This window comes from Crotalus tigris, unplaced genomic scaffold, assembly GCF_016545835.1.
Source record: "Crotalus tigris isolate CLP2741 ecotype Arizona unplaced genomic scaffold, ASM1654583v1 scf7180000017550.10884619, whole genome shotgun sequence".
NCBI lineage: Eukaryota > Metazoa > Chordata > Lepidosauria > Squamata > Viperidae > Crotalus > Crotalus tigris.
The window spans coordinates 5,551,438-5,576,344 of NW_024096468.1; the positions used below are offsets into that span (position 1 = coordinate 5,551,438).

The following is a 24,907-nucleotide window of genomic DNA, read 5'->3' on the forward strand; positions in this document are numbered from 1 at the left end:
TAGAATTAGATCAGGGGTTCTCAACCTTGGCAATTTTAAGACTTGTGGACTTCAACTCCCAGAATTCCTTAGCCAGCAAAGCTGGCTGAGGAATTCTGGGAGTTGAAGTCCACAAGTCTTAAAGTTGCCAAGGTTGAGAACCCCTGAATTAGATGATGCTGGGGGGAGATGGGAAATAATGTGTATGGGGATTAGTTAGACATAACAACATCGCAGTAGAATATTCTTCAAGGTTGTTTGAAATAAGAGATGATAAGGAATGGCCCGGGTTATAGAACTGGAGGGAAGGTTTGCATTTCAAACTAATTGGAGAATGTGATTTATGACTGTTAATTGGAGGAGGGAATTGTGCTTGATACTATGTGTTTAGGGGAGGGGAATTCAGATTTTGGCTTCAACTATGTAGGTGCCGAAGCTATGCTGCTCGATTATAGATTCTTTAAGGTAAACAATGCAGAGTTCTTTGAAGAGTTTCATCTTTTGGAACCATGACACTGTGTTTTCATGGTGAACATGGCTAGTTAGCTTGATGTGTCAGGGTGAAGGTATATATTGGAACCCTATGAAATACGCTGTGTAGAGGTCCATATTAGAAGGGGGGAAAAGTCACTCAATCCTTGTGTGGATGCAAAAATATCATTGTTCAGCATCTCCTTAACTCAAGAATCTTCTTCTGGATTGTATTCCAGCTGCAGACAGCAGCTGGACGTCCCCAGGAAAAGACATAGCTTCTTTAAGGAGTTGCTTATCCCTGTCCTCCAACTCATTTTTCCTCCCATCCCTTTGACATGTAAAGGTAGCCCTCAACTTATGACCAGTCCTCTAATGGCGATTTCAGGTTATGACGGCCTCAGAAAAACTGACTTACGATCCAACCTCAAACATATGACCATTGCATCGCTTTCCTGGTTCCCTGATCACGATTTGGGCACTTGGCAACTGGCTGGCATTTACAATAGTTGCAACATCTTGCAACCACCTGGTTGTGATTTGCCACCTTCCCAGCAGACTTCCGACAAGCAAAGTCAAGTGGGGAAGCTGCATTTCCTTTAGGACCATGTGATTCACCTAACCAGCATGTGATCTTTTTAAAACAACCATGGTCAAAGAGATCCTGGTAAAAACGACCATCTGAGGAAGATGGGCAGTTCAAAAATGCGATAGGTAGGTAGGTAGGTAGGTAGGTAGGTAGGTAGGTAGATAGATAGATAGATAGATAGATAGATAGATAGATAGATAGATAGATAGATAGATAGATAGATAGATAGATACATAGATCGATCGATCGATAGATCAGGGGTAGGCAACCTCAGCTCTTTTATGACTCATGGATTTCAATTCCCAGAATTCTTGAGTCATCATAGCTGACTCAGGAATTCTGGGAATTAAAGTCCATGAGTCATAAAAGAGCCGAGGTTGCTTACTTCTGAGATAGATAGATAGATAGATAGATAGATAGATAGATAGATAGATAGATAGATAGATAGAGACAGACAGACAGACAGACAGACAGACAGACAGACAGACCATAAAATCAGTCATACATGATCATTCACTTAATAACCACATCACGTGGCAACTAAAATTCCAGTCCTAGTTGCAGTCATGAGTCGAGAACTACCTGTACTGCTTCTACAGTAGATGCCAATTGTTATTAAGCTTTCTTTCTAACGTATTTGCCTCCCTCTGTTCCTTAGTTTCTGCAAAGGAAGGACGCTCCACTCGGTAGTCAGGGACCCCAAAACACCTCTGGACATCAACAAGACCAGGCAAATAGCTCAGGAGATTATTAAGGTAAGAAGGAGTCTGCTGAGGGATTTGTGTTGTTTTGAATGTCTTCTGGATAAAGCAACTGCTCTTCCTAGGCTCCATTCCGGTGGAGGAGAGCAATTTCACTGTGCTGGACTCCAGTTGTATAGTAGTGGCCAAAATTGTGGAAACTTTTGGGAAAAGTGTACAGTAGAAAGGCCACCTTTGGTTAAGTTTCCACCCATTTTTCTTCTAATTTCTTTATAACTGTAGCCTTGTTCACTTAATAATACTATTTTACATAGCTTTCTAGGCAACCAGTCAAATCTTTGCACCATGATTTTAATTTTATTACGTTTTACAAGCTCACTCAATGAAAGAACACAAAAGAACCCAACCAACTTGATAGCGATCACATAACACACTGACAAATGTCCTCCTCTCAGCTTCAATACATGATATCAATAACCGAATCCTACTGTGATCTGATTGGCTCATGGCCAAAACAAGATGACACCTGATTGGCTCTCTAAACACTCACGCTCATTGGCTACAACCAGATGAAGGAAAGCTACCTGATATCAATCTAAGCATGTTGTATTTCCTTTTTCTGCTTATTTGGCTATAGCTTTTCATAGAATACGGTACAGATAATAGAACAAACTTTGTTGCATTATATTCTTGATTAAATTATCTTTCCATTGATATATAATTTTATGGTAGTACTCCCCCCCAAAAAAGTGTTATTAGCCATCAAACCTCAAAAATACACTTTTCCCAAAAGGTTTCCACAATTTTGGCCACGACTGTAAAAGACTCTCCGGATTTTATTTAGATACATTAAAGGTTTTTTTTTATTTTCCCAATTGTTTTCTCCTTTTACACAGTATTTATTCAAGGCAGTTTATCCCAACCATTTTAAGATGTGTAATGACTACAGTCCTGGCTGGGATATTATGGGAGTCAAAGTCCACATATCTTAAATTGGTTAAGGTTGGAAAACACTAATTTAAGGCTACTTTCTCTCGCTTGAATCTCCTGAGTAGAATTATAACCCTGATCCAAGCCAGAAGACTTATTCATTGGCCTCAAACCTAGATATGTATTCATGATTTTTGGCTGTGGCGAGGTCTTAAAATAATGTGAATCACAGATCTGCTGCTGCTGGGGACCTTCAAAACAAACAACCATTGAATCATTGTTTAGGTATTGCATCACTGTGCTAAGCTAAAATCCATTTAACCATGTTTTGGTAATTGACAATAAATAATCAAATAAATATAAAAAAATAAATCTGAATTCATAGACAAAGCTATTAACTGTGGTTTACAGTGACTAACTTCACACAATTTGCTAAGTACCACAACTCACCTATGTAACGTGAATAAGTCAATTGAGTGGATTTTGAATAAGCCCTGAAGCAAGACTGAAACAATTATATGTTTTTTCTGTTTAACACTGAAGCAGGATCAAAACAATTTTATATTTTCCCGTTCTCCCATTCATACACACGTGTGTAATTGTGTTTTTTTTTTTTACCCTAGGGCATGGGGTATCTTCATGCAAAAGGGATCGTGCACAAAGATCTCAAATCCAAGAACATTTTCTATGAAAATGGAAAGGTGGTGATCACTGACTTTGGCCTGTTTGGAATTTCTGGTGTGGTTCAAGAAGGAAGGTGGGTCTTCCATGAATTGTTGGTTTCTCTTAGCTGTCAGGTTTAAAATCTGCACCTCTGATTTAGCTGTGGAATCCAGAATCCATCCAACAAAGCATAGGTAGTCTCTGATCATTCACTAAGCAACTGTTTGAAGTTACAGTGGACCCCCCCCAAAAGGACTGGATTTAAGGTTCCAGTGTCCATACACATCCACACTGCAGTCACATGAGTATATTTTGGTCTCTGCAGCCAGCCCACATTTATAGCTGTTTGCAGTGCCCCGTGGACACATAACCACGATTTACTATGTTTTTGTCAGAAATTAGCATTTACTTCTAGTTTCCAGCAAAAATCCATCCCATAACCAACAATGGGATTGCTTAACAACCATGGTGTTTGCTTAATGACCACCACAAAAAAAGATAATAAAATTAGATGTAGTAATATGGTGACCTTATTACTATCATGACTTACACCCAAAATGCAGGCTCAATTATGGTTGTTAAGTAGAGGACTACCTGTATTTCTTCTGAATTCATAACATCTGTATTTTTATTTTTGCAAACTGCCCAGAGTTATTTGGAATTGGGCAGCTTCTAGATCTGTGGTTGTTAATCTTAGCAACTTTGTCCACCAGCGTGTGGACTTCAACTCCCAGAATTCTCCAGCCAGCATACCTATATTAACATGGTGGGATACTTAACTATCAGCCTGTGGCTTCTTCTTGGTTTCAGATTTATTGTAAAAAAATAAACTGATACTGATATTCAATGCTCAACCATTTATGATTACGAAATTATTTCATCCTGTATGGATTTTCATAGGGAAAGATTTGCAGATTCAGGTCTTGATGTACATAGATGAGATGGAACTAAAAATGTGGATCTTCTCAGTGAAAGGGTCTCATAATGATGACATTTCTATCTAATCAGAATAGAGCTGGAAGGGACCTTGGAGGTCTTCTAGTCCAGCCCCCTTGCTCAAGCAGGAGACCCTACCCCATTTCAGACAAGTGGCTGTCCAGTCTCTTCTTAAAAACCTCCAGTGGTGAAGCACCCACAACTTCTGAAGGCCAGCTGTTCCACTGGTTAAATATTCTCATTAAGGAAATGTCTCCTTAATTCCAGGTTGCTTCTCTCCTTAATTAGTTTCCATCCATTGTTTCTTGTCCTGCCCTCTGGTGCTGTGGAAAATAAGTTGACCCCCTCTTCTTTGTGGAAGCCCCCCCCCACTACTGGAATACTGCTATCATGTCATATCATATCATCATATCATGTGCTATCATATCATCTAATAGAAATTCATCAGTGCTTTTTTGATTCTCCTGGATTTAAATCTCAGTTTTGCTGCTTTCAAATTTACAGCCTGGTCTTAGGATATGACTGTTTTTGTTTTTTTTTAATCTGATGTACTTGGTTATTGTATTACTGGAAAGCCACTGCATTCCAACAGCCATAAAATGCTGATAAACTTGTGCGACATGCAACGAGTCATATATTTTAAATTTTCTATGAGATGCAGCTAACTTTATAGCTTGCTTTTGACTCGTCATCTGATTGCTACAACCACGTAGGAATTCTAGGAAGCCAATGACCACATTTTTTCCTGGACTGTTCATTTCCAGGCTTGCTGCTGAGAAAGAACAAGATATACTTGTTCTTTATCACTCATTTTGGTCGAAAACAGCCTTCTGTATTTTCAGGCTCATAATTTGCACCAAATAAGGACGGTGCCACTGATTCAATACAAAGACTGTTAGCCCCTTTTCGAAGCCTCTTGTTGAGTTCAATGGGATTCACACCCCTTCAGTTATAGATCCAAGTAAAGAAGTGTGAAGTTGCTATCGAAGTCCTTAGGTTTAAGTGGAATATGCTTAATTTTCTTTTCAGGGCTAAAATTCACTATTGGAATAAATTTTTTAAGACTTGGAATTCAAGCAGAGAGACATATTTGAGGAATGGGAGTGGTAGGGGCTACATAGGATTACACAGGCACCTGAATTAGGCACGATAAGAATTTTACTCCTGTCTTAGAGAGAGACACTTTAACCTTTGCAAAGGAGCTTCTATGTCCATCTGAAAATACAAATTACCAAGTCATTCGTGCAAAGCAAAAGGGGGGGGGGTTCAAGTCTTTTTATACAGTACAGAAACAAACATAGATAGATTCTGTATATATGATATTTCAGTAAGCAAACAATCAAACAGTAAAAGATACTAATTGCATGTGAAGTTAGAACAATAGAAAACACTAATTCTAGACAACATTCCAAGTGACAAATTTATGGGTCACATTACTCTTTCCCAGCTAGATTTGTATCTTTCTTGAAAGTATTCAAGGACTTTCCAAAAACAGTATCTATTGTGTAGCTGCTAAGAAAGGCAAGTTCTCACATACCAAAGAAATGGCCTTGGCCAAGAAAGAAAAAATATGCTTTCTTAAATTTGAAAAAAAGAGATCCAGACTACTATATTAAAAATGCTGATATTAAAGCCTAAAATTTGAGACAACGCTACCCAGGATCTTAAGAATCAAAAGTCAGAATATTGCACAGTGTTTCTACCCTACAGATGACCTGGCCATCTGCTCTTTTCCTCAACGGATTTTTCTTTCTATGCCATCAATACATCATTTTCATTTTTTGGCTGATCAGTGATTGCAGAAAATTTAAAAAATCAATGACAAGGTTTGAGTCAATGCTGCTATGGAGAAGTTTAAGAGACTCTTATCTATCCCCTCCCCATCTGTACCCCTTTTTCACTAAAATGAAAAGAAGGACTAGGGGTGACCCAATATCAAAGGGGCTGCCACAAAGAAGAGGGGCTCAACCTATTCTCAAAAACACTTGAAGGCAGGACAAGAAGCAACGGTTGGAAACTAGTCAAGGAGAGAAGCAACCTGGAACTCAGCAGAAATTTCCTGACTGTTAGAACAATTAATCAGTAGAACAACCTTCCTCCAGAAGCTGTGAATGCTCCAACACTGGAAGTTTTTAAGAAGAGACTGGACAGCCATTTGTCTGAAATGGTATAGGGTCTCCTGCCTGAGCAGGGGGCTGGACTAGAAGACCTCCAAGGTCCCTTCCAACTCTGTTATTCTGTTATTTTATTAAAAGGCAAGGGAGGTGGGCATTCCCATAAAGGTCCCCCATTTCTAGGAATCATCTCACTCCCCAATGAATTATTATTAATAATAATAATAATAAAGTTGGAAGGGACTTTGGAGGTCATCTAGTCCAACCCCCTGCGCTGGCAGGAAACCCTATACCATTTCAGATAAATGGCTGTCCAGTCTCTTCTTAAAAACTTCCAGTGTTGGAGCATTTACCACTTCTGGAGGCAGGTTGTTCCACTAGTTAATTGTTCATATAATAACATTGGTCATATAATAACAAGGATTTAATCCAGCGGTTCTCAACGTTTGTGTGACGGCAACCCCCGTCACACAAACGTTATGCGCATGCGCGGCGTGGTGCCACCCCATGCGCGGTGCGCATGCGTGCACCGCCCCCGGAGGGGAGAAAATGGCGGATCGCCACCTTTGGCGACCCCCGAAAAATGGTTGATCGACCCCAAATGGGGTCGCGACCCATAGGTTGAGAACCGCTGAGTTAATCATAGCTTGCCCCCATGTTTATTTGAATAGCGAAACCATGTCTCCTTAGTTAAGTAGGTCATTTGAACGGGAGAGAAAGAGTGTTCAAAAGATCTCCCTCCATCCCATTGATTTACTTTAAACTAAAAATTGAATCTAGGATTTTGCCACTCACAGTGGGGGCTTAACCCCTGGGTTGTGGTAGTTGCATCAGTCTGCATGCATCCCCCTTTTGCCCTTACAGATAGGTAATTCCTGGTAGATGGAGCCTAGGGCTGGTAACACCCAACACTAAAAGGGGGAAGGAAGGTCACTGAGCTATGGAGCATGATAGATGGGAAGTATGATGCAGATCTGGACAGATGAGCAGGACCTGTTTTGCTCCTCATTAGGAAGAGTACATTAAGAAACTAAGCTTCAGGATTAATGATTGTAACTATGATTTATGGCTTATCACTTTTTTGCTTGTATGTATACTGAGACTTATGCACTGGAGACAAATTCCTTGTGTGTCCAATCACACTTGGCCAATAAAAAGAATTCTATTCTATTCTATCCCATAATTCTATTCTATTCTATTCTATTCTATTCTATTCTATTCTATTCTGTTCTGTTCACTAGGGAGAAATTCATGTGATTTAGACATAAAGCAGTATTTCTCAACCTCAGCAATTTTAAGATGTGTGGCTGGTTGGGGGATTCTGGGAGTTCAAGTCCACCCATCTTAAAGCTGCTGAGGTTGAGAAGCACCATGGTAGAGAATCATTTGTTGGTGCAGCAATTATATATTTGGGAACCAGTCTTTGCTGAATTATGCCAGCTCTTCCCCCAGCCCATCCCTGTTTTATTCTCCTCCTTTCTGACATCAGGCGTGAAAATGAACTGAAGCTGCCCCATGATTGGCTGTGCTACCTGGCTCCAGAGATTGTGCGCGAGATGGCTCCCGGGAAAGGTGAAGATAAGCTGCCCTTCTCCAAAGCTGCTGATGTCTATGCTTTTGGGTAAGAAGGAGAAAAGGTCACGGCAGGTGCTTCTTCTCAAGATCAGCAAAAAATACCCTGCCTTTCTGGAAAGAACACGGTGTGCCATCTGGGGAAAGCTAAGCAGGTCTGGAAGGGGTTAGCTCCTGGATGGGGGACAATCTGAGCCTAATTTTAACTTGGCTAGAGAATGTTGAGAGACACAATCAGTGCCTTGATGGCACCCCATATCATGCCCTGAAAAATCGTACTATATTGTATACAATCATGAATTCTAACCACTGGACCACCAGGAATCCAGGTGGCGCCGTGGTTAGAATGCAGTATTGCTGGCAAATTCTGCCCACAGCCAGGAGTTTGATTTGGACAGGCTCATGGTTGACTCAGCCTTCCATCCTTCCAAAGTCAGTAAAATGAGGACCCAGATTGTTGGGGGCAATATACAAATAATGCTTACCTTGTGCTATAAAGCACTGTGCAGTAGTAAAAAGACTAAGTCAGGGGTAGGCAACATTGGCTCTTTTATGACTCGTGGACTTTAACTCCCAGAATTCCTGAGCCAGCCATGCTGGCTCAGGAATTCTGGGAGTTGAAGTCCAGGAGTCATAAAAGAGTCAAGGTTGTCTACTCCTGGTCTACGTGCTATTGCTATTGGATAGCAGGAAGACTAGTTCCCCCCCCCCCAAATAATCTATGTATTGGAGGTAGTCCTTTACTTACAACAATTTTGTAAGTTCGAAGTTACAACAGCACTGAAAAAAGTGACTTATGACCATTTTTCACACTTAACAACTATTTCAGCATCCCCATGGTCACATGAGCAAAATTCAGAGGCTTGGCAAGGGGTTCATATTTATGATGGTTGCACTGTCCCGGGGTCATGTGATCAGTTTTTGCAACCTAACAAACAACGTCACTTCGGGAAGCCAGATTCACTTAACAACCATGTTACTAACTTAACAAATGCAATGATTCACTTAATAACTGTGCCAAGAAAAGTCATAAAACAGGGCAAATTCACTTAACAAATGCTTCACTTAGCAACATAAATTTCTGGGCTTAATTATGGTCATAACTCGGGGACTACCTATATAGCATGATGGGGCGTTTTATAAGTCTAAATGCTAGTGCTATCGCATAGCAGGAAGACTAGTTTATTTCCCCAAATAATCTATGTGTTGCTAAACCTCTCATTGTCATGACTTTAATTGGGTGTAATAGTACAGCCTAGGGCAGGGGTAGGCAACCTCTTTAATGATTTGTGGACTTCAACTCCCAGAATTCCTGAGCCAGCCATGCTGAGGGGAAAGGGAGAGGTTTCCATGCTGAGCCATGCTGGCTCAGGAATTCTGGGAGTTGAAGTCCACGAGTCATAAAAGAGCCAAGGTTGTCTACCCCTGGCCTAGGGCAACAGTTTTTGAAGCTTGTACCTCAAATGAGGTAAATAACAGAATGCGTTCAAAATAGGAGGACCTATGATTCCCGAGGGACTGAAATTTGGGGAAGCTGTGGCTGCCTCAGGGTGGCTGGGTTGCTGCAGCAGTCACGAGATCTTCCCTTTCACTCTAGCGGTTATACGCGATGCAATTAAGCGTTGAAAAGGGTTGGGAACGATGCTAACAGTGTTTTCAAAAATCAAGTGAAATATTTGCATCTGTGGGTGTGAGTGTTTAACCTGTATTCACTGATTTTTATATTTTACATCTTGTGGAAATGAATGACATGTCAAAAGTCATGACATTTGAAAATTGCTGTTCCGGGAAATTTCAACTCTCTTTAAAAAGAAAAATAGCTTTTTCTTTTCAAACACAGTCCCAGTTGTGGTCTAACTTAAGAGGGTTTTTTTTTTTTAATAGTTTGTCACACAGTCAGCCAGATGTGCAGACTATATTTGGCATTTTGTCTACCGATTATTATTAACTTAAATTATTAAGTTATTGTCTTGATGTTTTTTTATACAGGCGGTCCTCGACTTACAACAGCTTGTTTAATGACCGTTGAAAGTTACAACGGCACCGAAAAAAGTGACTTATGACCGTTTTTCACAGTTTATGACCATTGCAGCATCTCCATGGTCATGTGATCAAAATTCAGACCATTGGCAACTGATTCACATTTCTGACGGTTGCAATGTTATGTTCCCCTTTTGCGAATGTCCAACAACTAAAGTCAATGGGGAAGCCAGATTCACTTAACAAGTGTGTTACTCACTTAACTACTGCAGTGATTCACTTAACAGCTATGTCAAGAAAGGTCATAAAATGGGGCAAAACTCTCTTAATTAACTGTCTCACTTAGCACAGAAATTTTCAGCTCCATTGTGGTCAGAAGTTGAGGACTACCTGTAGTACAGTTCTCAGCATTATTATGATCCTTGGCTGAATTAGAAATGGGGACTTACCACCCAACACTTTGAGATGGGCCCCAGACTGGAAGGGTGTATTTCAGAAGCCAAATGCTTGAGCATCAGGATGCAGAATATAGGCAGTCCTCAACATACGACCACAATTGAGCCCAGAATTTCTGTTGCTAAGTGAAACATTTATAAAGTGAGTTTTGCCCCATTTTACGACTTTTCATGTCACGGCTGTTAAGTGAATCACTGCAATTGGTAAAATAATAACATGGTTGTTAAGTGAAACTGGTTTCTCTATTGATTTTAGTTGTCAGAAGGTCGCAAAAGGGGATCACATGACCCCGGGATGCTGTAACCGTCATAAATATGAATCGGTTGCCAAGCATCTGAATTTTGATCACGTGACCATTGGGGATGCTGCAATGGTCATAAATGTGAAAAACAGTCCTAAGTTACTTTTGTCAGTGACGTACCTTTGAATGGTCACTAAATGAACTGTTGTAAGTCAAGTACTATCTGCATATGAGGTCTATATGTTGTAAAACTCCAAGAACGTGTCAAAAACATGGCAATTACGCTTTGTCTCAAACATATGTGATTGATGTTAGGTAGATAACCTTGACTGTCATTTTTTATTGGCACTGTATTTGTGTGTCAGCTTAATTAAGTTAGTTGAAACCAGGCAGCGTCATTTGTGCGTTTTCTATTTGTTAAAATGTGTTCTGATAATCTAGATCAGGGGTGTCAAACTCAATTTCACTGAGGGCTCCATCAGCATTGTGGTTGCCCTGGGGGGGCGGGGTGTGTGTGGCCAGAGTGGGTGCAGCCTACCGAGTATTTGTGGATGGAGTGGGTGTGGCCTACTGGGTGGGCGTGACCAGTTCTACATCATTTGCGTCAAGGGTGCCTATTGGGGCCTGGGCAGGAATGGGACAGATCTGAGGGTCTCTGGCAGAAGGGGGCGGGACTGGGGCAAGTGCCAAGGCATGGTCCACCGGGGCAAGTTCCAAGATGGCCACCACAAAATTGTACATTGGCTCCCGGCTGGCCTGGGCCAAGGCCAAGGCAGCAGGGGCCATTCCCTCACTGTTTCCAGGATGGCTTCACAGGCCACATGAAACCACTTCGCAGGCCGCATCCGGCCCCTGGGCCTTGTGTTTGACATGTCTGATCTAGACTCTGAGGTTTACAATGGTACCTCAGTACTCATTGTTAATTGGTTCCTGGAGGTGCAATGAGTAAACAAAAATGATAAGTACCAAATTTTTCCGATAAGGAATAATGTAGTGAGTCATAAGACAGCCGACACTGACAAGTTTGGCTTGTTGAACACCAAACAAACAATGAGTAGCACGACAATTTGTTTTACCAAAATCGATGAGTTTCAAAGCAGTTGAGTACCAAGGTACTATTGTATAGTTAATAGTTCAGTGTATTGTGCAAAGCTAGAATACTGAGTTAATTCAGGAACAGAATTAAGCACATCGGACAATTCACTTGCTCAGAGGCTAGATGGGGGTGTGGTTTGCTTCCTGGTATATGGAGTTTTGTGGTAAGTGGTAGTCATTTTGTGAAAATGCCAAGAGCATGTTCTCACAGTAGTGGTTTCCAAAGTTTGCCTCCAGCTAGTTCAGGGGTCTTCAAACTTGGCCCTTTTATGACTTGTGGACTTCAACTCCCAGAATTCTTCAGCCAGCATGTCCACAAGTCATAAAAGGGCCAAGTTTGAAGACCTCTGAGCTAGTTAAACAATATTCCCAATGGGATGTTTTGGTTTACAATTCCCAACACCACTAGCCAGCATGTCACTGGAAAGCCAGCAGAAAAGCATTTTGCAACAGTTTGTGTCACCTTCAGGATTCTGTCAGCCAAAAGATTAAAAAGACAAAATTCATTCAGGTTGGCCTGGCATATGGTTTATTTAGACCCCACCTTTTCTACCGAAATTTAAGTGGCAACCACAGTGTTCACCCCTATGAGAATTAATCTTCCAGCCTCTGTTTGAAGACCTCTAGCAAAGAATTTGCTACTTCGTGTAGCATTCTGTTCCACTGGCTGATTTTTAAAGGAGCCCACATGAATGAATGAATGAATGAACAAATACCTGCTGGACTGCCTATTTGGTGACTTGGCTGTCAACATTGCAGACCTTCACCTTGGAACTGCTTTGCTTCTCAGGACCGTGTGGTACGAGCTCCAGGCCAGGGAATGGCCCTTTCAGAGCCAGCCAGCGGAGGCCTTGATTTGGCAGATCGGAAGTGGTGAAGGAATGAAGCAAGTCCTACAAGCTAGTAGCCTGGGGAAAGAAGTCGGGGTAAGTGGATGTGGATTCTGCCCTCAACCTCATGGAGTCCCAGAGTGGGATCCAGGAATCTTGGAATCAGCTATTGCCTGGGGCAACAAAAGAATGCACTTCCCATTCACAAATTCGATCCTTGTCTCATTTATCAGGTGGGACTTGAATTTCAGTTCTCAAACCTCCAGGAGCCTTTCCTTGGGCATCCAAATATGCCTCCTTTTTATTAATTTGGTTTACATTTCCCTTTTCATTGAGGAGCTCAAGGTGGCCCACATTGTATCCTATCCTCTTTAAAACAATTAGCAATACACTTAATGATCAATCACTTAGCAACCAGTAGAAGTTACAAGAGACCCCTCCCTCAATGTATTGATGACGCAGCTCCGGAGTTCTGACAATGGCATCCCCTACAGTCACGTGACTACATTTCAAGTGCTTGGCAACTGGCTTGCCTTTATGACCAGATGCCATATTTTACAGTCATGTGATACGATTAAGTTTGTTTGGTTTTTTTGTCAGGAAGGCTGGTTTCAGGCAAAAAAAAACCCTGTAGGAATGCATTGACTTGCTTAACGACTGCCATGTTCACTTAATCCAGTGGTTCTCAACCTGTGGGTCGGGACCCCATTTGGGGTTGAACGACCATTTCACGGGGGTCGCCAAACATCTCAGTCCGCCATTTTTTCCCCCCTTTTCCTTAGTTGTGCTACTCCCTTTTATTCTATTGGCTTTTGAAAGCCAATAGAATAGACTCTCTTGAATAGAGTCTAATTCTATTGGCTTTCAAAAGACAATAGGAATTGTCCAGGTTGTCTCTGCCCTGCTGAGCCCGCCAAAAGTCCCATTCTGCAAACGGTGCTGCACCAGTTGAGTAGTCCTCGACTTACGACCGGTTGGGGGTCGCGACATTAAAAAGGTTGGAACCACTGACTTAATCAGTGTGTTTGTTTTACAACTGTCATGTTCACTTAATGGCTGCTGCAAAAAAAAAAAATCTAAATTCGTATCAGTCATGTGGGTGCCTCAATGTACAACCATCATGACTTACAACAAAAATTCCAGGCTCCATTACAGTCATAAGCCAAGGACCAGCTGTAGTTTCTCCTTTTTCATCCCATCCAGTTTCCCAAGGATAGTGACATCCCCAGCCTGAATTCTGACATCCTTTTCCCCCTGCGGGGGCTCACGTCAATTTACTACCCCTGACAGATTATACAGGAGATACAAGAAGAGATACCATATGCTTGATTCCTGTGCAATTGGGGGCCCTGTTTTCTGTATCCAATTAATGCCTGCATTTGTTGAAGTGACTGAGCAGAGGTTCTGCAGCTAAGTTCAGTCTATCAACCTCAAGGTTTAGCCTATGACTTTATAAGTCAGGCTGGTTAAGAGCAGCACTTAGAAGTCGCCATCTTTAAATTGACAGTTTGAACTACAAGTCCCATTGCCACAAAGGATTGTAAATGTGTAGAGCAGAGGTCCCCAACCCTTTTGGGCACCAGGGACCAGTTCCGTGGAGGGAGTTTTTTCTGTGGACCGGAAGGTGTGTGGTTTTGTGTGCTGCCTGCATCCTGCAGATGGGGCTTTGCTTATTTGTGCGGACCAGTTGCTGGCATGCCATGGCCCAGTACCGGTCCACAGACTGGGGGTTGGGGACCCCTGTTGTAGAGCAGCTTATTTGGGCAGCTTGCAGTTAAACCAGGCTTTTTTTAAAAAAAAAAATCTTGTACAGTTTGGGCTCTTCGTATTGGAATGGCTTTCTTTTCGAAGGATGCTATGGATTATTTTTTTTAAAAAAAGACGATTGTCATCTTGTAGGAAATCCTCTCGGCATGTTGGGCTTTTGATGTGGCTGAGCGGCCCAAATTCACCCTCTTGATGGAAATGCTTGAAAAATTGCCCAAGCTTAACCGGCGGCTTTCTCACCCAGGACACTTCTGGAAATCAGCTGAGTACGTATTGTCTCTCCTTGTCTCACCCATTTCCAAAAATTGCATTTTATTAGGCTTTTGATTGATGAACAAATGAGTCATGGTCCCAGGGTGGCAGGTTTGATAGACACCCCCGTATTTATTACAACATACTAATAAGGAAGGCTTGTGTGTTTCCCAAATAAAGTGGCTATTTAACAAAATGGGTCTTCTTTAAACAAATCATAATATCATCCAACTTTAAATCTGCCTCCTCTGTCTCCTCCTGCCAATCACTTTTTATTTCACTTTCGTTTGTTGTCTGTGTGAGTGTGACTGCGCCAAGACAGAGTTTTCCAAGGAGTTGTGCCATTTAAAAAATATTTTTTTTTACACCTGAAGGGAGCTGGCTGAATGGCTGGCTGGCTGGCAGGCAGGCAGGAAGAAAGGGAGGGAGAGAGAGAGAGAGAGAGAGAGAGAGGGAGGGAGGGAGGGAGAGAGGGAGGGAGGGAGGGAGGGAGAAAGGAAGGAAGGAAGGAAGGAAGGAAGGAAGGAAGGAAGGAAGGAAGGAAGGAAGGAAGGAAGGAAGGAAGGAAGGAAGACTGGCTGGCTGGCTGGCTGGCTGGCTGGCTGGCTGGCTGGCTGGGGAATTCTGGGAGTTGAAGTCCACATATTGTAAAGTTGCCAAGATTGGGAAACACTGCCTATGTGTAGTGCACATAAAAAACAACCAGAGCTTCAACTGCCACGTTGACTTTTGAGACAACGCTGTGGACATCCCTGAAGTCTGGACAGAAGCCCTCCTAGCCAAAATGCAGGTAGCGGTATCTGTCTTACAGTAGTCCTCAATCTACCATCATTTGTTTAGTAACTGTTCAAAATTACAGTGGCACCGAAAAAATATGACAATCAGTCCTCGCAGTTAACAACCATTGCAGCATCCCCATGGTTATGTGATCAAAATTCAGGCACTTGGCAGCCAGCATGTACTTACAATGGTTGCTGCACCCCAAAGCCATGAGATCGCCATTTGCAATCTTCCCAGCCAGCTTCTGATGAGCAAAGTCCATTGGGGAGCTGAATGCCTGCCTGATTCATTTAACGACTGCAGAATTTTGCCAAGGCAAAAACGATTGTAAAATTGGGTGCCACTCGTTTAACAACCACCGTGCTTAACCATAGACATTCTGGTCCCAGAACTGTGATTGTAAGTCAAGAACTACCTGTCATCCCCTTTTCTCATGCTGCTAACAAATACGGTGGCATCTGATGAAATGTGAGAAACATGCACCTCACACACAAACACACCGAATGTCTTCCCTGCATCACTGAAACATTATTCTTGCTTCTGAGCTTCCCATCATTTCACATCAGAGAAGCAGTATCTGGGTTCACTTGTTATACAGTGATACCTCGGTACTCGTTATTTCTGGGAGGGGCAATGAGTACAAAAAAGGAGGAGTCCCAAACGCCAAGATCACCACAAATGGGGACTGCAGCCAAGAAATTAAAAGACGCTTGCTTCTGTGGAGGAAAGCTATGGCAAATCTAGACATCATACTAAAAAGCAGAGACATCACCCTGCCAACAAAAGTGCGTATAGTCAAGGCCATGATTTTCCCAGTTGCAAGGTATGGCTGTGAAAGCTGGACCATAAGAAAGGCTGAGCGCCAACGAATTGAGGCCTTTGAACTCTGGTGCTGGAGAAGACTCCTGCGAGTCCCTTGGACTGCAAGGCAATTCAAACCGATCAGTCCTAGAGGAGATCAACCCTGACTGCTCTTTAGAAGGCCAGATCCTGAAGTTGAAACTCAAGTACTTTGGCCACCTAATGAGAAGGAAGGACTCACTGGAGAAGGGCCTAATGCTGGGAAAGATTGAGGGCAATAGAAGAAGGGGACGACAGAGAATGAGATGGCTGGATGGAGTCACTGAAGCAGTAGGTGTGAGCTTAAATGGACTCCAGAAGATGGTAGAGGACAGGAAGGCCTGGAGGAACGTTGTCCATAGGGTCGCGATGGGTCGGACACAACTTTGCAACTAACAACAATAACCCAAACAAACCACGTGATTTTACTATGTAATATTTTGTTTTGGCTGTGAAGAACTTTCTGTTAGTTTTTCTGTCAGTAACCCTCCCAGCATGGCGGACTTCCTGTCTGCCCTCTGTGGCCATCCCCCTCCTCTTACAGTGACCCTCCCAGCATGGCGGACTTCGCTTTACAATCACAGTGATCCACTTAATGACCACAGCCAAAAAAAGATCACAAAATCAATCACAGTCACATGGTGACCCACTTAATAACTGATATGTTTTATGATGGTAATTCTGGACTGAATTATGGCCATAAATCGAGGCGTATCTGTACTCTTTTTTTCAGGATTTCCTAGAAGGAGGTCTTTTTCCCCCCCCAAGAATTTTATTAATAGTCTAATAAATGTGTTAATTTCATGAGACAAAATGAAAATAAAGATAATAGGAAAGGAGGGAAAGGAAAAAAGGTGAAAGAGAGATGTAGGGCAAAGGGGTAAAAAAAAAAGGCATTAACGTTCAGCTTTGTCCAGTGCAGTCAAGTACAAAACAGAATTTTGACCTTGAAGTTCTTCTCGTCCAACCTCTGGCCCAGAGCAAAAAAAACCTGACCATTTGAGACCCACATTTCTGTGGAATCAGTTCAGTTAGGAAAATGAATAGCTAAACACACAAATCTCTTTTTTTTCTGTGTTTCTGACCTTTAAACCTTTTTGACTGTGAACTAACTCTCCCCCCTTTTGTGTGTCTTCCTTCTACTTTCTCTCTTACAGGTTGTAGCTCCTGGCGCAATGGCTGAATTTCCTCTTGCATGAGCACTTGTGACTAATCTACCCAGCAGCTCCGACCTTGTGCACACAAGCATGTGTGTACCTGCTTTCCGTTTTTAACCCTTGAGTGCCCCTGATGCTGCTAACAGTTCCTTCTTACGTCCTGCCTTTTTTCTTGGTGTGGGCTGCTCATCTGAAGTAACCTGTCTGTTAAGAACTCTTGCCTCTTCGTTAACACTCAACTACATGAAATTTTCCCACTCCTGAAAGTGCAACCCCCCCCCTTTCTCCTCGGAGCAACTCACCTGTCAGGTTACCCACCCCTCACCCCTGTGCTTTCTCTGTCACACTCTCTCTCTGCACTCCTACCACCAGCCTGATCTGCAAGATGTAAGCAAACACAAAATGCAAACACCTAACAGCATTGCGTGCTTGTCTTTTGTAGGCGAGTTTTAAAATAAAGACACGTTGAACTCTAGTGTGCATTTGACTTCCAGCAAGAGAGACATTAAAAACCTGTGTTGATTCTTCCGTAACAGCTCCAGTGGGGCTAATTAGAAATCTATCAATTTTTATCCCACCCAGCCAGGGGATAAATTAAGACCAAGTCTTTAAAAAATATATATATCTGAACTGATGAGTGACTGTAACAAGTGCTGAGTTGGCTAATTTTTCATTGTGTCAAAAGTGGTATATCTTTGCATGTTTCAAAGGTGATGGCATCACTTCCATTGTCTTTTAGAATACTGTATACTGTTCCTGTTTTATCACTTTAATGTATATTCTGCCTTTCTATAAACGGAAGAAGCATTACTGCATGCATGAAAGAGAAAGGGGGGGGGAGAGGATTTCTTTTCTTTTTTTAAGATTGTCGTTTGTACATTATTATTTGTATTAAAAGCAAGAACATTTTTAAATGGCAGTCCAGTTGAAATGGGAACAACAGTTTAATGGGGAATTTGAACATGAACTAATTTCTGGTGTAGTCCTGTTTATGTCTGTACTGTCCTTGCTGTTCTTTGAGCCTGGTTGCTGGTTTGCAGACATTTTATGACGTGACTAGGTAACGTCATCAGTGCTAGTGAGTGTGGGGTTTGTTTCCTTTTTATATAAAGCCGTGGTGGTGTAGTGCTTAGTTAGAATGTATTGCAGGCTAATTCTGCTGACTGCCAGCAGTTCGATTCTCACTGGATCAAGGTTGATTCAGCCTTGCATCCTTCCAAGGTCAGTAAAATGAGGACCCAGATTATTGGGGTCAATAGGCTGACTCTGTAAACTGCTTACAGAGGGGTGTAAAGCACCGTGAAGCGGTATATAAGTCTAAGTGCTATTACAATTTCTATTGCTATATACAATAGCTTGACCTACCAGTGCAGGTGGGGATGTGGTTTCTCCTTGATAGTTCCTTGATTAGACTATTGTTTTTTGCTTGATTGTTTGTCTGGTACTTATCCCTGCTTATCTGGGTGTTAGTTGCTGGAGAGAATGTGTACTGTTTTTTTTTTTTTTGCTTTGTTTCCTTCTTAATGTTTTTATTGTCTCTTTTGAATGGTGTGTAAATGTGATTTATTTCTATGTGTCTATTGAGGGCTGAACAGGGAGCAAACCCCACACTCATCACCACTGATGATGTTACCTAGTTGGGTCGTGAAATGCCTATAAGCAAGCTCAGAGCGCACTGAGGAATCCGCAATTCAGTGCTGAGCTTCTGATGTATCCAAATCTATTTATGTCTGTTTTAAAATAAGAGGGATACCATTGCAGCCTAAATGTTTCAACGGTTCCAGTTTCGCCCATGACGGTTTTCCTCCCTGGAAATCTTCTCATAGCAGAAAGCAGTGGAGAGATTGATGACACCCATTTAGCTAATCAGCTGCAGAAGGCGTTGAATTGATGATATGATGCCTTTTAGAGCATGGGAAATTCAGAGTCTTCCAGCTTTTCTTCCATAAAGGATCTCAAAAAGAAAGGCCCCAGTCTGATAACTTAGTGGGTCCTTGGCCATCTAAATAGCCAGGGTACATTTTTTTCATAGATAATAGTGAGCAAAGCATCCAGCTAAATACAGAATCCATTTCTGTGCTCATACGTAAATGTAGCCCATAGATAACATCCATCACACAATTTCCTTTCATGATACTGTTAGCCCTTGACTCACAGCTGTAACGAAACCCAGCATTTCCATCGCATGTCATGATGGATGTAAGTCATGGAACCCCACGTGACCAACCCAATTCTATAACATTTCCTCCCGTTGTCATTAAGTGAATGTGGCGGATGTAAAGTGAACTCTGCAGTCATTAAGCAAATACTGCAGTCAGTAGATGAAACCATTGTCCGTAATGGGTGGGTTTTTTTGCTGGAAGCCAGCAAAAAAGTTGTAAATTGTGGTCATGTGACTGCGGAACACTGGAAATGGTTGTTGATGTGGGCCGATTGCTGAACACCCAAAATAGAATCACACGACTGCTGGTTGGGGGACGGCCATCAGATGTTTGAATCTAGGTTATGTCCATCATAACCTAGTGCAGGGGTAGGCAACCTTGGCTCTTTTATGACTCGTGGACTTCAACTCCCAGAATTCCTGAGCCAGCCATGCTGAGGGGAAAGGGAGAGGTTTCCATGCTGAGCCATGCTGGCTCAGGAATTCTGGGAGTTGAAGTCCACCAGTCATAAAAGAGCCAAGGTTGCCTACCCCTGACCTAGAATGATCACTAAGCAATTGCTCAGAAGTCAACTGTTACCTCTAAACAATGTTATGTCAAGCACAGAAAAAGAAATAGCATGCAAAGGAAATTAAAGGCAGAAGAAAAAAGAAAAAAAAATCTAATTAAGTCTTGTTGACACAGCACCATTGTTACACAGGTAGTCCTTGACTTAACAACCACAACTGAGCCCCCAGTTTTCATTGCTAAGTGAAACAATTGTTAAATGAATTTTACCCCATTTAATGACCTTTCCTGCTATAGTTGTTAAAGGAATCACTGCAGTTCTTAAGTTAGTAACATGGCTGTTAAGTGAATCTGGCTTCCCCATTGACTTTGCTTGTCAGAAAGTCACAAAAGATAATCACATCACCCTTAGACCTTTCAGTCTTCATAAGTATGAGTCAGTTGCCAAGCATCCAAATTTTGATCATGTGACTATGGGATACCACAACAGTCGTAACTGTGAAAAACGGTCATAAATCACTTTTTTCAGTGTTGTTGTAACTTTGAACGGTCACTAAAAGAACTACTGTAAATCGAGGAGTACTTGTATTAAGATATTGTTAAATGTGTAATACTTTGCCTATTATGCTACATACCTGGGCTTCTACCCCTGAACCAGGTCACAATCCCAACATCTGCAGGTTGGCCTAGGAAAGTTTCTTGTCTGAAACCTGATTAGGTGGCTGCCAATCAGTGCAGGGTAATATTTGGTTAGCTGGCCAGTAATGAACATGCTCTGTTCAAAGTGGCCTCTATTAGAATCTCCTAAAAAGTGTTATCATGTCTGAACTACAGGAATCTAAAGAACTGCTAGAGGGCAACAAGGAGAAAGCTCTTTGCTTCCATCTAGAGGCCATTTGAAGTTTTCCAGCCTATATAGTATATGATAATCCAGCGATGGCGAACCTTTTAGAGACTGAGTGCCCAAACTGCAACCCAAAACCCACTTATGCATCGTTGAGTGCCGGGTGGGTGTGGCCCTTTGGCTGGGCATGGCCCATTGGCTGGGCGTGGCCCATTGGCTGGGCGTGGCCCATTGGCTGGGCGTGGCCCATTGGCTGGGCGTGGCCCATTGGCTGGGCGTGGCTGTGGTGGTAACGGCAGACTGGGTGGGACTAAAAAGTTCAGTCAATGAATTCCAACTTTGCAAGATCTTTTTTTTCCTGCGAGAAGTTGAAATTGACTGATTGAACCTTTTCTTTTTTTTTGCACATGGCGAAGGCCTAAAGCGAAAAGATTTTATAAAACCCAGCTGAAGGCCTAGGACTGGGGCGACAGTGTGCGTGCCCACAGAGGGGGCTCTGAGTGCCGCCTCTGGCACCCGTGCCATAGGTTCGCCACCACTGTGATAATCATACTAATCCAGCCATGGGCTATTTGAACTTCTTTGCACTTTGGCTGTTGCTTGGTCAGTGCAGTTAGTCCTCAACTTATGACACTTAGCAACAATACCACAAATCCCCATGGTCACGTGACTGCATTTTAGACGCTTGGCCATTGGCCTGCATTTATGTACATTTGCAGTCTCCTGCAGTCATGTGTTCGCGAATTTTAACATTTTTTCCCCAAAAATGGCATTGACTTCGTTTCTGGCAAAAACGCAGCAAAGAGACTTTACGACCATGGTGATTGCTTAACAACCTCCACACAAAAAAAGGTAATAAAATTGCAGCATATTTTATGACTGTCACAATGTGTGATAGTAATTGGCAGGCTCAATTAAGGCCATAAGTCAGGAGTCTTCAAACTTGGCCCTTTTGTGACTTGTGGACTTCAACTCCCAGAATTCCTCAGCCAGCGTGAGTTGAAGGCCACAAGTCATAAAAGGGCCAAGTTTGAAAACCCCTGTCATAAGTCGATGACTACCTGTAGTCAAGACAGAAAAGTGCCTCAAGACTCACAAATACTCTAGAGTGGCCCTTTTTGTAAGAGAGGGATGTGAATGAGGGTTTTCTTATCCTGAAAATTATTTTTTAACGAGAAAATGTTACGGGACGAAGTTGTTCAAAACATTTGAAGTGCATGCACATTTTCTATAGGAGAGCTGCAATGTCTTGCTTTCTGTGTTGGAAATTAGAACCTGTTTGTTTGTTGGCATTTCATTTTACTGTAGAAATTAACATGTAACTGTTTTAATTTCCATTCTCCTCCTTTTCCCCTTCAGCCTTAACAGTAGCAAAATGGTTATCCGTTTTGAACGATTTGCCCTGGGAGATCTGGAATCCAGTAATCAAAAGATATAGCTTGCTGTGTTTTAATGGCCCTTGGCTCCTGTTTTTTTTTTTTTTTTTCCTCTGTGCCATTCACACGCCTGGGAAAAACCTGTCTGCGATCTTAAAACGGAAAATCCCAAAAATTACGGAAGGAGAAGATGGCGAAGCCACCCGCCCCCCCCCCCCCACCGCCCTGGCAATATGGATGTTTGATGTGTTTGCTTAAGTCAGAGGCTTCCTTTTTGAAATGTTTACATTTGGATTACTTTTTTTCTGTGTGGATTAACGGTTAATAATAAACGTGATAAAAAGATGTCTTTTTTCAAAAAAAAAAAAAACACCAAGCATTTTCACTATCACTTTTCTTATTTCAAATTATTCAGGCACTATTTAAACTGTATGATTACAAATCTGGGTTTTGTTGGTAAAGGAGCAAAAGAATTTTGCGTTGAGAAGGGGACCTTTTGTCAGCTGAAAGACTAACAAAACAGGCCTTGAGGGCAGCATGGTCATGTCTAAGCGGGAGGGGGGGACTATAACCCCTTTATGATTTGTGGACTTCTTGGCTGGCTCAGGAATTGAAGTCCACAAGTCATAAAGTGGCCATAGTTCTCCCCCCCCCCCCGATCATTCTAAGCCAGTGGTTCTCAACCTTGGCAACTTTAAGACTTGTGGACTTCAACTCCCAGAATTCTGGGAGTTGAAGTCCACAAGTCTTAAAGTTGCCAAGGCTGAGAACCTAAGCTGTCTGCAGGGCACCTTTTCACCCCTCCAAAGAGCATTCCAGCCTGGGGAAGGCCTGGAAAATTAAGGGGGCCTTTCCTCCAACCTCCCTGCCAGGGTGCAGTGTGAAAGTGTTATAATCCTACTGGGTAGACAGGACCTCTGAGCCTGTATATGCATCTCTCAAGCTGCCAAACTGAAAATGAGCCTGAAATAAAATACATGCCATAAAGCCATCTTACCTGGAGACGCGACATAGGTTGTGGCTGTACCTCTGAAAATTGCCCTCTGAACTTTAATCCTGTGAAGAAGAAGAATTGTGTTGGATGCTGGTGACCACGGCACTCCTGTCGTTTTCTTCGCCACAAACTGGAAGCGGTTTACTACCGATTTCCAGAATCTTTTTAACCACTCAATCCCTTCCTTTGTGATCTCTCATTCTTGTTTCATTTCAGATTGTGTAAATCACCATTTGTGTCATGGGGTTTGGAAGCAGAGTTTCTCAAATACCAGAGGGCAGGAGTGGGGTGGGGGTTGAAGCAATCGTGTGTGTGCATGTGTATAGTTCTTGCACTCTTCTACACAGCTGGCCCCCTCTCCTAAGTAACAACTACTTCACCTTAAGGCATGAATAGAGAAACCCGTACCTTCCAGATTCTGTATTGTTAGACTTTAGATCCCATCGTCCTGGCCTCTTGACAAGAGGGATAACAGTCTGATTAACCACATTTGGAGTAACATGCGCCAATCCTAATCTTATCCATGATCTAAACCCGTTTCTCCTGCCCCCTTGTGGAGGAATGCGGAAGCTTTGTTTATTCAGAGCTGCCCTTTTTAGGAACACAATAAATGTTAAGCAGGGTATATTATTAAGCTTTAGCTTATTCTATACCCAATTTTTAGGTTGTTGGGTGCAATATTTTATTTTCTCTCTCTTTGTTTCTGAAACGTTCTTTGGATTTATCATTCAGAAACATAGAAGTAATATAAGTGGCATAAACATGTTTCTATCTGCCTGATCAATGAAATATGGAGAGTAAAAATTGGAGTGGTGTTCTGGATACTGGGAAGTGGGTGGTTCACAGGTGACATTATGAGCTCAGTCCACTTTTGACATTAAACACCACACCTTGCCAATTTTAAGATGTGTGGACTTCAACTCCCAGAAATCCCCAGCCAGCCATGGGAATTCTGGGAATTGAAGTCCACAAATCTTAAAAGCTGCCAAGGTAAGAGAATACTGACCTGAGGTTACAAGCCATCTCTGTCTGACTGTCTCTGACTGCCAGTTCCTTAGAAAAGTTACCTGCAAATTACAGTTATTATTTTTAATATGCCAGGAAGGAAAATTACAGAATGCAGCAAGAGAAATCATACTAATTGTAATTATTATAATAAACACTTAATAAAGTTTAGGTTATGCTCTTGCTCAGCTGAATTCCTGTGTCCTGGTTCATGTGGAAGCCCAAACTAAATGTGGTCCCCCAGCCTAAAATCTCTACATTCAATGCAGGTTCCACTCTTATAAATCCCTTCTGTTTACACTGTTATATATCCAGAGACGCATCTGCCAGCAAGTAAGAGAAGGACTCACATTTTCCCCTCATCTAAGGTAATATTTCACAGGAACACACACACACACAAAACAAATCAAGAAACAAAACTATCATTTGTTAATTATTCTTTTTATGTTGTTTGTAAGAAAAAGAATTAGCACTGTGACATTGTGAGGTCATGTCTTTCTGATTCTTTTTAAAGGGAAGCGCCTCTGTACATCAAGAGTCTCCCTAATCACCATTTAAACCCTTGTACGTAAACTTTTAAGTCTGTAATATTGGAGAAAATTTACTTTTTTTTTCTAAATGTAAACTTTGTACAGTAAATACACATGCCTATATATAAATATATAT

At 42.1% G+C, this 24,907-nt stretch overlaps 1 protein-coding gene across 9 annotated transcripts in view; it reads left to right on the top strand.

The window, feature by feature from the left end:
* Positions 1 to 22,625, top strand: part of KSR1 (kinase suppressor of ras 1) — a 178,897-nt gene extending 156,272 nt beyond the window's left edge. For 8 of the 9 annotated variants that reach the window (XM_039341390.1, XM_039341398.1, XM_039341416.1 and 5 more), the window contains 6 exons: positions 1,698 to 1,794; positions 3,294 to 3,427; positions 7,873 to 8,004; positions 12,518 to 12,653; positions 14,457 to 14,590; positions 22,226 to 22,625. In XM_039341390.1, coding sequence (XP_039197324.1) covers positions 1,698 to 1,794; positions 3,294 to 3,427; positions 7,873 to 8,004; positions 12,518 to 12,653; positions 14,457 to 14,590; positions 22,226 to 22,304 — 712 coding nt within the window. In that variant the 3' untranslated portion in view covers positions 22,305 to 22,625. Of the gene's footprint in view, positions 1 to 1,697; positions 1,795 to 3,293; positions 3,428 to 7,872; positions 8,005 to 12,517; positions 12,654 to 14,456; positions 14,591 to 17,353; positions 17,829 to 22,225 lie in introns of those variants that run through there. The other variant, XM_039341379.1, reaches the window with a different exon arrangement.
* Positions 22,626 to 24,907: the final 2,282 nt, after the last annotated feature.